At 36.9% G+C, this 17,828-nt stretch overlaps 1 protein-coding gene across 5 annotated transcripts in view; it reads right to left on the bottom strand.

Moving 5' to 3' along the window:
- Positions 1-2,407: 2,407 nt before the first annotated feature.
- Positions 2,408-17,828, bottom strand: part of LOC121863608 (Golgi reassembly-stacking protein 2-like) — a 49,408-nt gene continuing 33,987 nt past the window's right edge. For 3 of the 5 annotated variants that reach the window (XM_042362338.1, XM_042362336.1, XM_042362339.1), the window contains 4 exons: positions 12,391-13,078; positions 9,235-9,312; positions 7,935-7,949; positions 2,408-5,145 (listed from right to left, as the gene is read on the bottom strand). In XM_042362338.1, the coding sequence (XP_042218272.1) occupies positions 5,063-5,145; positions 7,935-7,949; positions 9,235-9,312; positions 12,391-13,078 (864 nt within the window). In that variant the 3' untranslated portion in view covers positions 2,408-5,062. The remainder of the gene's footprint in view (positions 5,146-7,934; positions 7,950-9,234; positions 9,313-12,390; positions 13,079-17,828) is intronic. The other 2 variants (XM_042362340.1, XM_042362337.1) reach the window with 1 other exon arrangement.

The following is a 17,828-nucleotide window of genomic DNA, read 5'->3' as shown; positions in this document are numbered from 1 at the left end:
AGCTGGAGAGTTCAATAAGAGTGGATGTTGTCTGGAATAGATACAGTACAGTAGACCCTTGCCATTCGCAGGTTTGCAATTCGCGATTTCGATGGTGGCTAGCTTGCGAGCCTTTTCCCGCAGCGCAACGAGTTACCCCACGTGACCCCGGCGTCTCATCTCCCTCTGTTCGCGCTCACCCAGTGCCTGTGATCCAGCACCTCGTGTTGTACTCTCAAAACTTTAATATTTCTTTGTGAAAATGGCCCCTAAAAGACTGCCCAGTGTCAAGTACTAGTGATGCTAGTGGAGTGAAACATAAAAGGCATAAGTCAGTGATGACCCTGACAAAGTAAGTTGAATTATTAGACAAGTTAAAGAAGGGGACGAGTGCTGTCACGGTTGGTCGGTTGTTTGGTCTGAACGAATCAACAGTGCGGTAAATAAAAAAGTATAAACAAAGAATTCGTGAATTTGTTCAGTGCTCCTGCAAGTGCTAAAGTGGCGCAAGTTGTTCATGACAAGAACATAGTGAAAACAGAAAATCATTGAACATTTGGATCGAGGACCAGCACCGCAAAACTGTTCCGATCAACAGCAAAGCGATTCGTGTGAAAGCTAAGTCTTTATACCCATTTTTACTAGTCAACAGGTGGTGAAGGGGCTAGTGAGGCTACTGAACCAACTTTTAGTGCCAGTGAAGGTTGGTTCGAGAATTTTAAGAGAAGATTCTCTCTCCATAACCTGAAGCTTACTGGGGAAGCTGCATCAGCTGACCACACTGCCACAGATGCATTTTCCACCAAGTTAAAGAAAATACTAGAAGAGAAAGGCTATAGACCAGAGCAAATGTTTAATGCTGATGAATCTAGTCTATATTGAAAGAAAATACCTGGTAGAATGTAAATAAACAAGCAGGAGAGGCATGCCTCTGGGTTCAAGGCAGCCGAGGGCAGTGACACTCATCTTCTGTGGCAGTGCAGCTGGTCACATGATCAAACCTGGCTTGCTTTACCACTCAGCAAACCCTAGGGCTTTAAACGGGAAAAAACAAGAATCTTTTACCAGTCCAACAAAAAGGTATGGGTAACTGTGCAAGCATTCCTGGATTGGTTCCATAAATGCTTCATACCAGAAATGGAACAATACCTTGCTTCCAAGAAGATGGAATTCAAGTTGTTATTATTGATTGACATTGCACCAGGCCACCCAGAATGTTTACAGTTTAGCCATCCAGGCATAGACATGGTGTTCCTACCCCCTAACACCACAGCTCTTATTCAGCCTCTCAATCAGGGTGTAATACAGTACACTCCTTCAAGGCACATTACACCCGACGCTCTTTTGGTCGTATCCAGGGGGCCATGGACACAGACCCTGATGTTAGCAAGTGTTGGAAGACGTACAGCATTGCAGACTGTATTAACACCATCAGTGAAGCATTCAATGAACCAGAGACAGTGAATGCTTGTTGGCTCACCTTATGGCCCGAGTGTGTGAATAACTTTCAGGGATTTCTGTCCAAAGTAAAGGATGTGAATGACATTGTGAGTGTTGCACATCAATTGGGTAGTGAGGGGATTGTGGACATGGAAGAGCCGATTGATGGGCATAGAGAGAAACTGACAGAAGAGGATTGGGGCTTGGACAATTTTGGTGAACTATTTCGACATGTGAAGGTGGTAACTAATTTCAATGTTGACCAGGACCCTTACGTGGAACGCAGCCTTAAGATGGTCCGAGGAAACAGCCAGGTATTGTTTCCCTACCACCAAGTGTTTAAAGACCTCAAAGCCAAGAGGAAACAACCACCAATCACAATGTTTTTCAAGAAAGAACGAGCCACTACCGCTCCATCCTTCTCCTCCCAGCCACTCGCCACCTCCAAGTCACACGCCTCTCCACCAATTACCACTGCATCACCATCTTCCAACAGTGATCCTGATGATCTCCCTATGCTTTAGTAACCAGATGTCTCCCTATGTACAGTGCATCACTTCATCAAGCCCCCAAGCTTCCACATACAAATGTAAGTAGTATTGGTGACTTACAGGAAGTTCTTGTCCACAGTGTAGGTATACAGTAGTGCACTAAGGTAGTATATAAGTTGACATTCACGGTTTTGCCAATTTGCGCCCTTCCTTGGAACCTAACCCTCGCGAATAGCAAGGGTTTACTGTATGTCAAAAACAGCATCAAACATTCTGTAGGAGACAAAAAAGGAAAAGGCACATGGCAATGCCACCATGCAGGGTCATACACAATAAAGACACTTTGTAAACATGCAAAAGATTTCATGAGTTTGTAATATCCTGAATTTTTCAGGGTACAATAAGAATCCATTTTCAACACTATCTCCTAACTCTGAAAGGACATTATCTTACCTTTATCATTTACATTTCAAATGGGTAATGAAAATGGGACACCATTGTATTATACAATATATTAAACAAGTTGTTTCATATTTGCATACAATTAGGTATGAAAGAATAATAAAGCACTTTATACTGTAGACATTTACATCTAAATAGTTGCACTACAATGTATCAAAACAATAAATCCAAACAAGGAAATTGGAAACAAAGACCCAACAACAATCTAAAATCCTTCAAGAGAAAAGTGGAGGAGACTTTATGTGACACACTTCATCACTCACACATTCACTGTATGGTAACACAACATACAGCATCTTCCCTTTACATCATCTGCATGCTTTAAAAGACCTAAAGTACACCAATACTGAAGACACTTGTTGAAAAAATCCTGCATGCTGGTTAGACTATGATACAAGTGAAGTTCTACTTGTTAGTTAAGGAAAAGAATGGGTCTCATCTTCTCAAATATGAGATGCTCTGGGAGAGAACAAAGCAGCTTAAGATGTCTATACTATACCAATAAAATCTTCAAATTTTCCTTTTAAACCTTTTAACTGGGTTTGCCGGCATTTTTTTTCTTTATCGTTCATCTACTTCTCACCTGAAGTGCCTCATATACACTAAAGGGGAAAAAGAGGAAAGCCCTAGAAGACAAACTAAAAAAAAAAGGGAGGGGGGGAGGGAACGTTATGTAACCAATGCCATTTGAATGTGCATATGAGAATGTGCGGTAGACCAACAAGTGGTGCTGCAGTCTGAATGTGGTTAAAACCCTTCAAAGGAAAAAGCTATCCCTCAACTTCTTTCAAGACATGATAGTGTTTCCATGGCCAACAAAAATAGCAAGCATCTTTTCAAAACAATAAGAACTAGTGTCAAATTAAGAGGTAAAATATATAAATTTTTTGTAACTTTTTAGAGAATTTATGATAATTATACTGTACTATACAGACAGCTAAATTGCAAAACTCAACAAGAAAATAAATTTAATATAAATATACAGACTGTACACCTACAATGCCTCCAAAAGCTCTACAGGAATAAAGCAAATGTCTTTTAATAACAAAAACGAAAAAAATTATACAATAATAACCAAATAAAAATAGGCATGGAAATGGTAAATTACTGCCAATACAATACAGTGTTACCTCTGCACTAAAGCATTGCACCCCCATAAAAAAAAAATATATATATATAGTGAAAATGAGCTACTCTACATTAATGTGTTGAAATGTTACTGAAATACCAACTCATAAAATTTCACGTCTACAACTTATCAAGGAATCGCAACACTTTCGTCCTGAGGTAAAGATACTTTCCCTAGTCACTTATCATTACAACCCTGCAGCTGTCTGAGGCAAGATGCACAACAATACTGATGCTTAGGATATCATGGAGTTCAAAATCTTCTAGCTCACTAGTTCCTACTCTCAGGACATAATCTTTAACCTTTCATTAGCAGCTAAGGATTCCCCATTTCCCACCAAATGTGGAAAAATGAAGAGCATGTAACATGAAATTTCCTCTGATGGTAACAGCCATCCCTGTGACCAATGATGGCCAGCGTGTAAAGCAAAACTCCATGGTAACCTACAGCAAGACAATATGTAAGCGTGAACAGGTGTTGAATTCTAAAATTCTTGGCAATTGGTGCTCAGATAAGCTCCATTCCCAACAGACCCTGATCATTAAGACTAGGGTCATTAGGACTGGGGCCCATGATGGCTGGGCTCGTTATAAAGATTAAGTTTGGGCCTACATGACCTGTCCAATTTGAAGCAGTTACAAATAATAAAAACTTTTGTGTAAGCTGTAATGACCAATTAACAATAATAATAATCTTACTATGTATCTATATAACTGTCTGCTATAATGAAGAGTCCTTATTAAAAAATAATTTACTAAAAATTATCGGTAAAGTTTTATTTACAAAATGAAGCATTACCAGCCAAAAGCATCAATAATGGTAAAACATCACCTCAAATCTCTGTACACTACAGTACAGCAGTTCTTAATTTACCAGTAATTAATAATGGCATCTTGACAATTTACATTTAAGTAAACAAGATGGTAAATTATGGTGGTTTATAAAAGGTAATACAATACCATTACCATGATAACATATGAATAAACATCTTGCAGATCTCCATTAGCAGGTGTCAAAGTACTAACTTTTTACATACTTCCTTCACTAATATAACCTAACCAATCATACTTCTGGTGCAAATTTTAGGGTTTTTTCCGTTCTACTTTGAGCAACTACTGTAGCTAAAGTTACAAAAAGACAGAGTACAGTACAGTATGTGCATTAGGCATATGAAGGGGGATGAATATCTAAAAGGAAGTTCTTTAAATAGTTTCTTTTAAGTTCATTAAATATATCTCCTTAACAGCCCTAACTCTAAATTTTTTTGCATTCTTCATTCTTGGGTATTTTTCTCAACTTTTTATATTTCTACTATATCTCACCACGTACTGTGGCTAATGTTACACTGTGAAGTGATAAGTCAACATTACTGTACTTAACACCAATGGCATAATGTTCTTAGCATTCAGAATACAACAGTGCCAGATCTCTGAAGTTAAACAGCATGGTTCTATTCTTATAAACTATATGTAAAAACAATGGACTGGAAGTTATGCCAATGGTGAAAAAATCGGAGAGGCTTTACTTCCTAACTTCCAGTCAATGATTTGGTTGGCAGCAGTTACTGGACTGGCTGGGGCTGAGATGTAGTTTGAGGGTTGCTTGGGATGCCCTGGAAGGATTCTGGAGGTAGTGTGGCACTTACTGAAAAGTTAGTTAAAGCCATTAAAACTTATTACTGTATAATCAAAATGGCAACTAAATTGATATAAACATTTTTTAACATCCAAAGCTGAGGGAGAAGTCTATAATCTCCTCTATATACTTTGTAGAAAGTCCTGTAACAAAGTACCAATTTATACAATACTCTATTAAGACTATTGATTCACCGACTCAAAACACACTTTCAGCTCTCGTGACTTGTCACGTCACCCCCCTTCTGTTAAGCTCCTCTACGTGTGTGTTGGTGTGGGGATTAGTGGATGACATCATTATGCCCTAACCTCATGTTCTTAAGGTCACCCTGTATATTTAAGCCTCTCTCTGTCCATGTAATCCAGTTGCCTCTAAAAATGTCTTGAATAAAGACGAAAGCTAAGGTGCTCCGTTGTTTCCCTTTTCCCCGTGTGATTTTATCAAGATATATATATATATATATATATATATATATATATATATATATATATATATATATATATATATATATATATATATATATATATATATATATATATATATATATATATATATATATACACAGCTAGACCCCGACTTACGACGGGGTTAGGGACCCAAATCCAGGTCGTAAGTGGCTTACGATGTTTCCATCACCACTCTTGACACACTAAACCACAATATTTAAGAAGTAAGAATTTTATACCTGGTGATTAAGACGACCCCCCAACTTTGGGCAGATTTTTTTAATGTTCAAATTCCGTCTTATAAGCCGAGATATACGGTATAAACAAGCTATAATTTGCATTAGACATAACAATTCTGACACCATAATCATTTAGTACATGTACAGTATAGGTTTGCACTTAGGTCATTTATTTCTTTTACGTTTCTTTTAGTATGGTGTGTGCATGTAAATTAATAAAAATAAATGAAGAAATTTATGTAAATCTACCCAAAAATACAGTTGGAAAACTTTACATTACTAAAATGTACTAAACTAGTGTACTAAAATTTGTATCTCTTGTGCAAAATATATGACGTTTATATTCAAATTATTCACTGTCTTACACACTGTCTTGCAAGGATTCCAACAATGTAAATTATATTCTCCTAACTTTAGTCTGTGATATTATGTAAGATAAAACTTAAAACCTACTGTATAACCACCAAACCCTTACTGGGAGTGGGGGAGGAGGAGGGGGGGAGTGACATGTTTGACAGTTGGCGCCAAGGTCTAGTGAAGTATTTATTTGTTTATTTATGTCCTTTAGATTGAGTTTTTGTTTTTTGCTTATAAAATGTCATAGAAGTGACCGGGGAGAATATAATTTACATTGCTGGAATTCTTATAAGATAGTGAATACTTTGAATGTAAACATGCTATAGTTTACACTTGACAAAAATTGTAGTAATCATTTTGTACATTATTTTGATTACATGTACAGTACAGTAAAGCTTTGCCCTTAGGACAGTGTGTGCATGTAAATGAGTTTCAATAAATTAATAAAGTTACATATATTGAGCCAAAAATATTAGTTGAAAAACTTTAAGTAGACAAAGCTTAGATGGCTAAATTTTAGAATGACCAATAATTTTAATATAATAAATGCACAAATATTCAAGAACACAACCTTCTTGATATTTACTCCACTGCTAACGAATGTAAACATAGAACAGATTACTGTATTGGCGGACTAGCCCATCAGCTGATGCCCACAACAAAACGTGTTTGTCGTAAGGATTTTCTTAATCAAAGTTTTGTTTGTTAACCGAATTGAAGATCCTTAAGGGAGGTAATTCGTTAACCAAAATTTCAATAATCGAACCATTCGTTAACCGAGGGACCACTGTATACAGTGATCCCTCGGTTAACGAATTACCTTCCAAAAGATTCTTTACTTCGGTTAACGGGCAAACCCTTGGTTAACGAATTCCTTACGTATTTTTCCCAACATGTTTTCGCCTGCATTTGGCTGCCCACCAGCTGTAGTATTAGTCCGCCAATACAGTAATCGGTTTTAGGGCTTAAATTCCTTACCATTTTAGTAAATATCAAGAACATTGTACTATTCAATAATTTTCAAAGTTTTATATTAAATTTTTTAGTAATTTTAACAATTATTGAACATAATTGAAGTACAGGAAACTAGTTTTTTGCTCGCCAAACAGCCACTCAACACACCAAGCTTGGCGTCAGTTTGTTTACCAGTTCAGAGGAAGGAAAATCTTGTTTGAGACTCTTCAACATAAATGCTTTTTTTGTGTGTTTCCAGTCAAATTATTGGTCATTTTGAAATATATTTTACATATTGATAATATATAGCGCAGTGCAGTGTTGATTTAAATTAAATAATCTTGAATTACACCAAGTGAACTAAAATTTTATGGGTACAATGGCAGCATGGGGTGACTTCTCTTCCACCCCAATGCCTTCTCTTCTCCCTTCTCCTCCACCCCCATTCTAATTCCCATCATCATCAACCAGGAGCCTTCTACATGCACACCTCAAAGTAAGTGTACTTTACTGCATTATTTTTAGTTTGTATGTAATTTTCGGTGAGCTGAAACCAATTACCCAAAAACCCATTGAAACAATGGTTTCGGTTAACGAGCAACCTTCTGGAATGAATTGTGCTCGTTAACCGAGGGACCACTGTACAGGTCCTCCCCGACTTATGACGGGGTTAGGGACCCAAATCCAGATCGTAAGTTCGACATAGATGATTATAAAAAAAAAAAAAAAAATCTACAATGAAATACAGTACAGTAAAAGAAATAAAGAACGAGGAATAGATACAGTGTGACTGAGCACTTACCTTTAATGTAGTCAGCTGAATGCATAGAACCCCATAATTTTCTAATTATACATGGAGACTACATTAACTGGAAGCGATTTTAGTATAGAAAATCACATGCGTCATTTGAGAAAAAAAATAAAAAATAAAAAAAAATTATCACGACTGCGTGACGTATGTCGGCGATTAAATAGGTCCTCTTGAGTTGTAGAACCCGATGGGCGTAAGTCCAAAGCAGTCTTAAGTTGGGATATATATATATATATATATATATATATATATATATATATATATATATATATATATATATATATATATATATATATATATATATATATGCTGATAACCACAAGGAAAGAAGAAACCACGAAGTTCCCAAGCGCTTTCGTGTAATTCACATCTTCAGGGGTGAGTACAGACTAAGAGAAGTACAAAACAAGGTGTATATATACAGAGGAGGGTGAGATCAGGTCCACAATGGTCAGGTATTAGGTAATGACCCTACTAATCTTTAAATAGCACCGCAACGGTCGGTAGTCAGGTCAGAGGGGAAGGTGACCCAACCTTCTCTCCTGGTTACAAACCTTCTTAATTACAAAATTGTCCAGTTTGTACATGCCATTACTCAAATTCATGTTGAATGCTTCGGTATGTTCAATGAGACTAGATTCTATGTTAGTGTTAGGACAGGCCAGGAATCCAATGCTCTGTTTGTTCATTTGAGGGATAACAGGCATTGCATTGACTGGGATAATGCCTCCTCAATATTACCTTGTAATTCAATTGACAGTAGGAACATCATAGAATCTAATCATATACATATATATAGCATTAATATACATGTAATTACATATATATATATACATATACATATATATATATATACATATACATATACATATATATATACATATACATATATATATACATATATACATATACATATACATATACATATATATATATATATATATATATATATATATATATATATATATATATATATATATATATATATATATATATATATATATATATATATATATGGAACTCAATGGACAGAGGTTAGATAGATAAGGATTACCCAAAATTGGCCATCAATGCATTTAGAACAGGTCTGGTCAAACACCGAGACCAACCCTTTGTGAGGCTAAAATGTGAGTGATTCTCTAAGTAGGTGAGTCAGTTAGGAGAAGCATTCAAAGTGCAGCCAAATAAAATCATGTTCCTTGAGATGAACATTGTAGATCACCTTATCCACAGTATATAATGTGTCAGGATTCTGCTACAGATAACTAACCTTCCTCAGATTAGTGCTCACCTGTGATGGGAGGCATGCCAGGTAGGGTAATAGGGGTCGTCACTGGCATCCCAGGAATAGATGGCATTGTTGGAGTTCCTAGAAATACAAGGTCATTTGAGAATTACTCAGTATATATGAGTCACTGACCAAAAGCCACAATAAAAATAAAGAGAATGTGGCAGGAGAAAAAATACAGTAATACCCCGATTTACACGGTCAATTGAACCCGCGGAGTAGCGCGTAAAACGAGAAACGCGTAAATGGAATAACAGAACATATGGGATTAATTGAAATAGAGACTAGGCCGAATCCCAAACTCCACTTTTTCCGACAATACCGACACAATACCTACGTTGTAGTAAAAATAACATCTTAATTTTATGATGGTATGCAAACACAATTAATATTTAAGAGAAATAGTCGCCAGGTTAATGTCCATTCAAATAATGGACTCAACTCCCACCCCCCCCCCCATCTTCCCACGCTCACTGGCTCCTCGCTCTCTGAGAAATGTTTGGGTGAAAACACTAGATTTTAAGGTATAGTAATAAATAATACCTCAGACTAAAGTTAGGATAATATAATTGACATTGCTGGATTCCTTGCAAGACCAGGAATATTTTGAATATAAACGTGATATATTTTGCACAAAAGATAAAATGTTGGCTATTTGTAATCAAAATTCTTACATATGATCTAAAATTTGTATGTCCAATGCAAATTCCATGATGTTTATATTTAAAATACCGTATATACTCGTGTATAGTTCGAGTTTTTAGGACCAAATTTTTAGGCAAAAAATTGGGGGTCGTCCTATACATGCGTAATAGTTTTGTTAGGTTGAACCCGTGCATGATGGAAAGGGCGAGGAGCAACTTTTAGCTTCAGACATGAAAAATATTTACCAATGGAAACGTAAAATATGTACCAATTAGTAATGAAAAGTTGTGCAGTTCTTTCAGCAAATGAAGCTCATCAACTTACAATAGGCTAAATTACCTTACAAAGTGCTTTCAGCAGTCTATGTTGAAGTTCTTAGCACAGGCTAACTTATCATAATATCATATACGTTATCACAGTTCTCACTGATCTACAAAAAATACCGGTAATAAAAACCTTTTTGATATTTCACACTTAATATAATACCCGGCAATCTACTTCAACCTCCTATTGTTTACGACGACGCATGACGCATCACGCACCACCAGCTGTTGAGTGTATCAGCTAGACGGTACACGTGTTTTCCGAATCGTTTTCAGTTAAAAAACTGTTACATCACATGTATATTTTACCTTAACTGTGCCTGAATGAATATATTCTCGGAAATAAATAATAGTTTTGCTGAAACGTGACGTATTTCAATGTAAAATAGGATAAAATACATGACGAAACGAAAGACTTTACCTAAGCTTCCGATGTTCTTGAGATGTTACTCGTTTTTTTAATAGTTTTCGGTTAAAATTCTGTTATATTACAATGATATTCTATTCATACTGTGCTTGGTATAATGCATTCACGGAAATGTAATATTTTTGCTGAAATTACGTACATATTACAGTGGAAAGTGGGATAAAATCGTGACGAAAACAATGACTTTCGCTTTCTTTCGTTCAAAAGACGTTACCGTAATCGCTTTTTGAATGGTTTAGTTAAAAAACTGTTGTATTACAATAATATTCCCTCCTAATTGACTTGAATAAATACTTGAATGGAAATATACAATATTTTTGTTGAAACTACCCGCATTTCAGTGTAAAGTGTCGTGTCGTAATAAGTGGTAAACAATTTGCCTTCGGCACTCGGTGTTTCAGGCACGGCGAGGCTCAGTTTATAGGACGTAGAGCGTTTTTACTGAAGGTTTTGTTGTTCCATTACCCTAAAAAACGTGGGTCGACCTATAAACGAGGAATATCATAAATTAACGATTTCTTGGTCAAAAAATCAGGGTCGACCTATAAACGAGGGGGGGTTATAGACGAGTATATACGGTAATCACAATCTTATAAGAATTCCAGCTATGTAAATTATATTCTGGCCGGGTAATTTGTATGAATTTTATGAGCTAAAACAAATATCTTCAGTAAATAAACAAATTATACTTCACCCAGACACTATCTGTCAATCAAAATACCCCACCTCCACTCCCCCCCCTCTTCCCACGCTCGCTGGGTCCCACTCTCCCTCCCTCCCTACCCTCCACCTTCCCTTCCTACCAGAGAAATGTTTGTGTGAAAACATTAGGCTTACATGTTTAGTAATAAATAATACCTCAGACTAAAGTTAGGATAATATAATTGACATTGCTGGATTCCTTGCAAGACCAGGAATATTTTAAATGTAAACGTCATATATTTTGCACAAAAGATAAAATGTTGGCTCTTTGTAATCAAAATTCTTACATTAGATCTAAAATTCGTATGTCTAATGCAAATTTCATGATGCTTATATTTAAAATAATCACAATCTTATAAGAATTCCAGCAATGTATATTATATTCTGGCTGGGTAATTTGAATGAATTTTTTTAGCTAAAACAAATATCTTCAGTAAATAAACAAATTTTACTTCACCCGCGTAAATGAGTATATTCACCGCGTAAATCGGGCATCCCGATTCTGGCAAGGTACCTCGTAAATGACAAAACGCGTAAACGAAACCCGCGTAAACCGAGATATTACTGTATATGAAAGTTTGACTGGAAAAAGGAAATGGAACAATGGATGGTGAATTGAATATTACATAGTAAAGGGATAAAAGTAGTACAGTGGATGCATTAAGAAATGTATCAAGAGCAAAATTTTGGACAAACTAAACGTATACACTAAATGAACCATTTACATGGACAAAGAGCCTTTTCACATACACCACCACAAAATTCATGTGAAAACTAGTAACAGTAAATCTCACAATAATGATTACAGTCAAATATTGGAGAAAAACAAACAAGAGGATGAAAATACAGTACGTACAGTATATGATTGCCTAAGCAAGAGGGATAAAGAGCATCTGGATTATGGCACAAGTAACCTATATTGAATCGTCACCTGCCAACAGTAACTGATATTTCGTGAGCCCCAAAAAAGTTAATTATATGAACTACTCAATTCCAAAAATTATATGATAGGTATTTACATTTTCAGTACTGAAATATAAAAGTATCTGGATGTTTAAATACCTGTAAAGGTGGGAGGAGGAACTGGTGGAGGGATGACTGGAGAGGAGTAGTACTGACTGACGAGAGGAACTGGTTGACAGACTGGCACAGGAGGTGGAACAGGGCCTGCAGGAGCAGGAACTTCTGGGCCCCCAGTCATCTGTATACCACTAGACATCACTGGGACAGTTGGAGCACCACCCATTGTCAGTGGGCTGAGTTGAGGAACACAAACTGGAGGAAGGTTTGGACTGGGTGATGGTGAGAAGTTAGGAGCTTGTATTGGAGCCTGCATGCTCAGAGTTTGAGCTGGAGCATGGCTGAAGGTTGCAACTGGCACTTCACTTGGAGTCTGAACTGGAACTTGTACAGATGAGGGAGCACAAGTAGTATATGGAACTTGAGGGGGTACTGTAGAAGTAGGGGAGGTAAAGCTAGCAGGAAGTTCAACAGGAGGAGGAACTGATGCTGGTGTAAAAGCTGCAGGAGGAGGAATGTTTGGAACTGCAGCAGATGCTGCTGGAATAGCCGCAGTGGTAGCAGCAGTTGCGGTCGCAGTTGCAAATGCTGGATGAGAATCAGGAGCAGCTGTAAATGCAGTGGGTGGAGGAATGGTTGATCCTGCAGTCATTGTAGCTGGTACTCCTTCTGTTGTGTTCATTTTTCCTACACCAGTGGTTAGAGCCCCAATATCATCTCCAGTTGCCACCTGAAAAATTACTAATGGTTAAATCTCTAATTAAAACATTTCCAAAATTTCCTTCATTCTCCTTTGCCTCTCAGCCAGACAATCTCTTTTTTCCATTTCCTTCACTAACTGGCCCTTCCCTTTTCTATATCTATCTCACATAATGTACTGTACATTCTTAATCAACTGTTCCCACCACTCGTTTCTTTGTAGTACACCCAAACCATCAAAGCTTGCTGTACTTATCTTTGCTAGTTTCCTTATTTATAAAACATTATATCATTAATTTTTTTTATTGAACTCCCTCTTCTTATTTCAAAGTTCTGTAGTGTACTGTACAGGTATTAAATATTTATACGGTTTCTGTTAGCTTCCACACCCTCTTTATGCCATCACACTCGCCAAAATCTACATTTTTAAGTACTGTACAGTAAACCCTCGATAACTCTGCATTTGATAACTCGTAATTTCATAAAACTCGGCATGGATATGGTCTCGGAATGTACTGCATTAGTATAGCTCAGGAAATGCCGGGATATATAAAATTACCTGGGAAAATCTTGGCATATCTGGCCACCTGCATCACCTACCATGCCTCTGTGTCTCCTACCATGCCTCCGTGTCTCCTACCATACATGTGTCTCCTACCATGCATCTGTGTCATTTACTATATAGCTTCATTCTTTGCCTGCTGTGCTGGTAAGTGTTACTTTTTTACATTTAGTAATTACATGCACACATAAATAGGTAAAAAAAAAATTATTGTTGTATTTTTGTAGGAGGGGGGAAGTGCTTCGATAAGTTGGAATTTGGGATGACTCAGCAAGGCCAGAGCCCCATATGTACAGTTATTGAGGGTTTACTGTACCTGTATATAAAAGCATATTTCCATTCACCAAGATAAATACTATAACTAATCCACAATATGCATGAGAAACCTCTGCTTTATTTGTGCTTTTTCCACTCCTACCGTAACACTTCTATGCTTCCAATCATATTCCACTACAAAAATTTTCTCTTACAGTTAACAAACTCATACCTCAATTATTTTTACACATTACAGTACAGTACAGTACAGTACAGTACAGTACAGTACAGTACAGTACAGTAGTCATTTTTTTTTCTTTCCTTCATACCTCAGTCTCACATGCATACGGCTGTCAATCAACAATGAAAGGCTTTGTCTTAACACAGTATCCTACTTAATGTTAGCAGCTGGACAGAGAATAATTCCTGTAGCAAGAAAATGAACAGTATACTATACAACAGCTGCTGATATCTACATGCAAGAAAAATAATTCCTGAACGGCGAGTTAATAAATCACCGTTTTGTCTATTCAGTAAATGCAGTCCCCCCAAAAACCTTTCCCGAATTGTCGGACTGCTAGTGTCCCCACTGTGGCATTTATTTTTAATACAGAGCTACTAGGTATTTTACTTGCCCTCAAAATAATTTTTACTCAACCTCATAGCAATTTTAAAATTTTTAACGATTCTCATAGTGCTCTATAGGCTTTAGCTAGTGTCTTGTCATCACATCCCTTAGTTACATATTACAGTGGCTGTTTCTCATCCAGCTCATCATACCCCTTATCATCATCAAAACTCCTATGGCGACGGGGACAGGCAGAGATGACTGCCGGGAGTCTGTAGTCACAAATTTGCTCATGGACAGCACAGATAAGATGGTCGTTTATGCACTGGGATCTAGGCAGCAGTGTAATCTGTTCCTGTTTGTGTGACTGAGTAGCCCTTTCGAGGAGCCACTTTGCTCACCCCATATGGGAAGGAGGCTAGAAAAGGTGCCCTAAACATAGCCCAACTTAAAAAACAACAACCTGATTGGGCAACCGCACCCAGTAAGTTCATCCTTTTGCAGTCAAAATCACAGATTCAAACAAAAACAAACTATACAACCTCTTATGATCACTGCATGGAATATCAGGACCAAGGGCGGAACCACAAACGTTTCTACTGGGGTGGCCACTGGCCAGGTTAGACCCAGTGATTTTATTGGGGTGACAAACTGGGGTGGTGAAAAATAACTGCTTCAAATCTACAGAAAATGACTTAATGTTGTTACCCCTATCTGTGTATGGCCTCAGTGGAATATCCCTCACACACCTAAGGTAGCTAAAGACACACGCCTCAGCGCAGCTGTTACGCCATTGACGCTGTACGGGTTAAACCACCGAAAAATATGGTGATAATGATACACTGAAAGAATGTGGACAAAACATTTACTCTAACGCAAACGTTAAATTTTCTGCAATGCACCAGACTTTGTTTTCATAAAATGCCTTCTTCACATATTTCCCACCAGACAGCCTACACACCACTCGATCATGCAACTAAACAATTATAATAAACACAATGAAAATTTGAAGAAAAGAATTTAAGTCAATGTAACAAGTCTTAATCATGTAACAGAGTTTTAAATACTGACCCTGGTCATTTTTCTGAGGTTCAAGTCCACAAAACCACTGAGGAAACAAGAGCCACACACAAATCCCATTGACTGCTGCTTACATCACAAACAAGGGTAGCAGGGCTTTCATCTTTCCTCTTTCTAAATCTCATTAAGCATTTTTCAATTATGCCAATTTTTAAGATGAAACTAATTAAGATCTGGATTTCCAAGGTTGACTACAATAAAAAACTAACTCAACCTTCTTCCAGGTAACTTGGAGGCTTATTGACACAATTTGTGAAATTAATTGTTTGGGAAATTGACCCCAAGTTAATATACGTGAGGTATACTACTGAAAGACACACAGATGCTCAAACTAAATGTTACTTAATACTGTACCATCAACAAATTGGAGACAATACCGGAGAAGATGCCAGACTTATGTACAATGAAAGACAAAAGTCATGTCGTGAAATTTGGTGACAGCATATGCCGAAGGGCTAATCTTTTGGTGCGCTCTGCCTTGTGGTAGGGGGCTCTCATAATGTTTCACGAGTTATATTTAATCTTGGGACAAAACCGCGACACGACATTTGTCTTTGATTGTACAGTCAACCAAAGATGCACTGAACCCACCCTGGGGCTCGTGTTGGCAATTTTACCTGGCAATGCTGTATTTGGTAAAGTAAGACTGTATGTAATGGTGATTGGTGGATCTAATTTCAGCTGTATCACTGTCAGGATAAATATTAAATAAACCAAAGGTAACATTTTTATAATAATAAAATATTCATCATTATGACCATGAAAAGTTTCCAAATATTCATATACAGTATTGAAAAAATTATATTAATGACTTGAACTCAACTACAACAGCTGTCACAAGATTCTCACATCGCCCCCTAGGCCCCGTTGTGAGTAGTTCGACCTGTGCCCTGGTAGACAAATTCCCGGAAAAAATTATATATATATATATATATATATATATATATATATATATATATATATATATATATATATATATATATATATATATATATATATATATATATATATATATATATATATATATATATATATATATATATATATATATATATATATATATATATATATATATATATATATATATATATATATATATATATATATATATATATATATATATATATATATATATATATATATATATATATATATAATATATATATAGTATATATATATATATATATGTATATATATATATATATATATATATATATATATATATATATATATATATATATATATATATATATATAGTATATATATATATATATATATATATATATGGGATTAATTGAAATAGAGACCGGGCCGACCCCCAAACTCCACTTTTTGACGACGCACAACTATGTTGTAGTAAAAATATTATCTTAACTTTATGATGGTATGCACACACAATTAATATAGAAGAGAAATATCAATAATATTAGGTTTTTTAACACTTACATTAGTAGAAAAGATGGCTGGGCACACGGGGATGGGGGGTTGGTTCCGAGGCAGAGGGCAGATTATTGGCCCTCACCTGTATCACTTGTATCACTATCCACCACAGAGGCTTGCAGGGCCTCTTTGTCAAACCCCTCAAAGTCCATATAAGTCCATATCCTCACTATAATTATCACTGACTTGGGCCGGCTGTGGTGGGTGAAGAACTCGGTAATGTTTTGATGACTGGGCGACCTTGTGCGCACCATGCTCGAGCCGCTTACACAACATGGCGGATGGCGGGAGAGATGGCAGGAGGTTTGGATCCAAAAATGGCGCGGCTCGCCAGCCGCTCTCCGCGTAAAGGGGTACACGCACCGCGGAATGTGAGCATTCCTGTTTCGGCAGGGTACCGCATAAACGTGGGGAAAAAAAAATACACACACACACACTAGCGTAAACACCTAGAACAAATTTAAAAGAGGGCATGCAAGATTATTCTCTCCCCTTCCTACTCCACATATCAAGAAGCGCTCAACACACTGACCCTTTCGACTCTCACTGACCATCACCACGGCCTCATCTGCAAATTTGGTAGGAAGCTTCTACACCATCCCCGACACCGGCCCCTACTACCACCTGAGATCCCCTGTCCGAGAATTGCTGTTCGACACCACAACCGCATCCAGCCCATACGTGCACGAACTGATCGCTATAAGAACAGCCCAGTCCCAACCATTGTAAAATTATCAATAACATGTAATAAATCAGTGTATTCACTCCCAGTAAACACTGCTCCCTACACTGTCACTATGTTGAAATGAACTGTATTTTGAGCTGATCCCCATCTAAGTTACTATATGTCTTATTTGTGTCACTTATGTCACTTGT

Source organism: Homarus americanus, unplaced genomic scaffold (genome assembly GCF_018991925.1).
Source record: "Homarus americanus isolate GMGI-L3 unplaced genomic scaffold, GMGI_Hamer_2.0 scaffold41366, whole genome shotgun sequence".
In the NCBI taxonomy this organism is placed as follows: domain Eukaryota; kingdom Metazoa; phylum Arthropoda; class Malacostraca; order Decapoda; family Nephropidae; genus Homarus; species Homarus americanus.
This window is presented reverse-complemented; position numbering and strand designations above follow the sequence as displayed.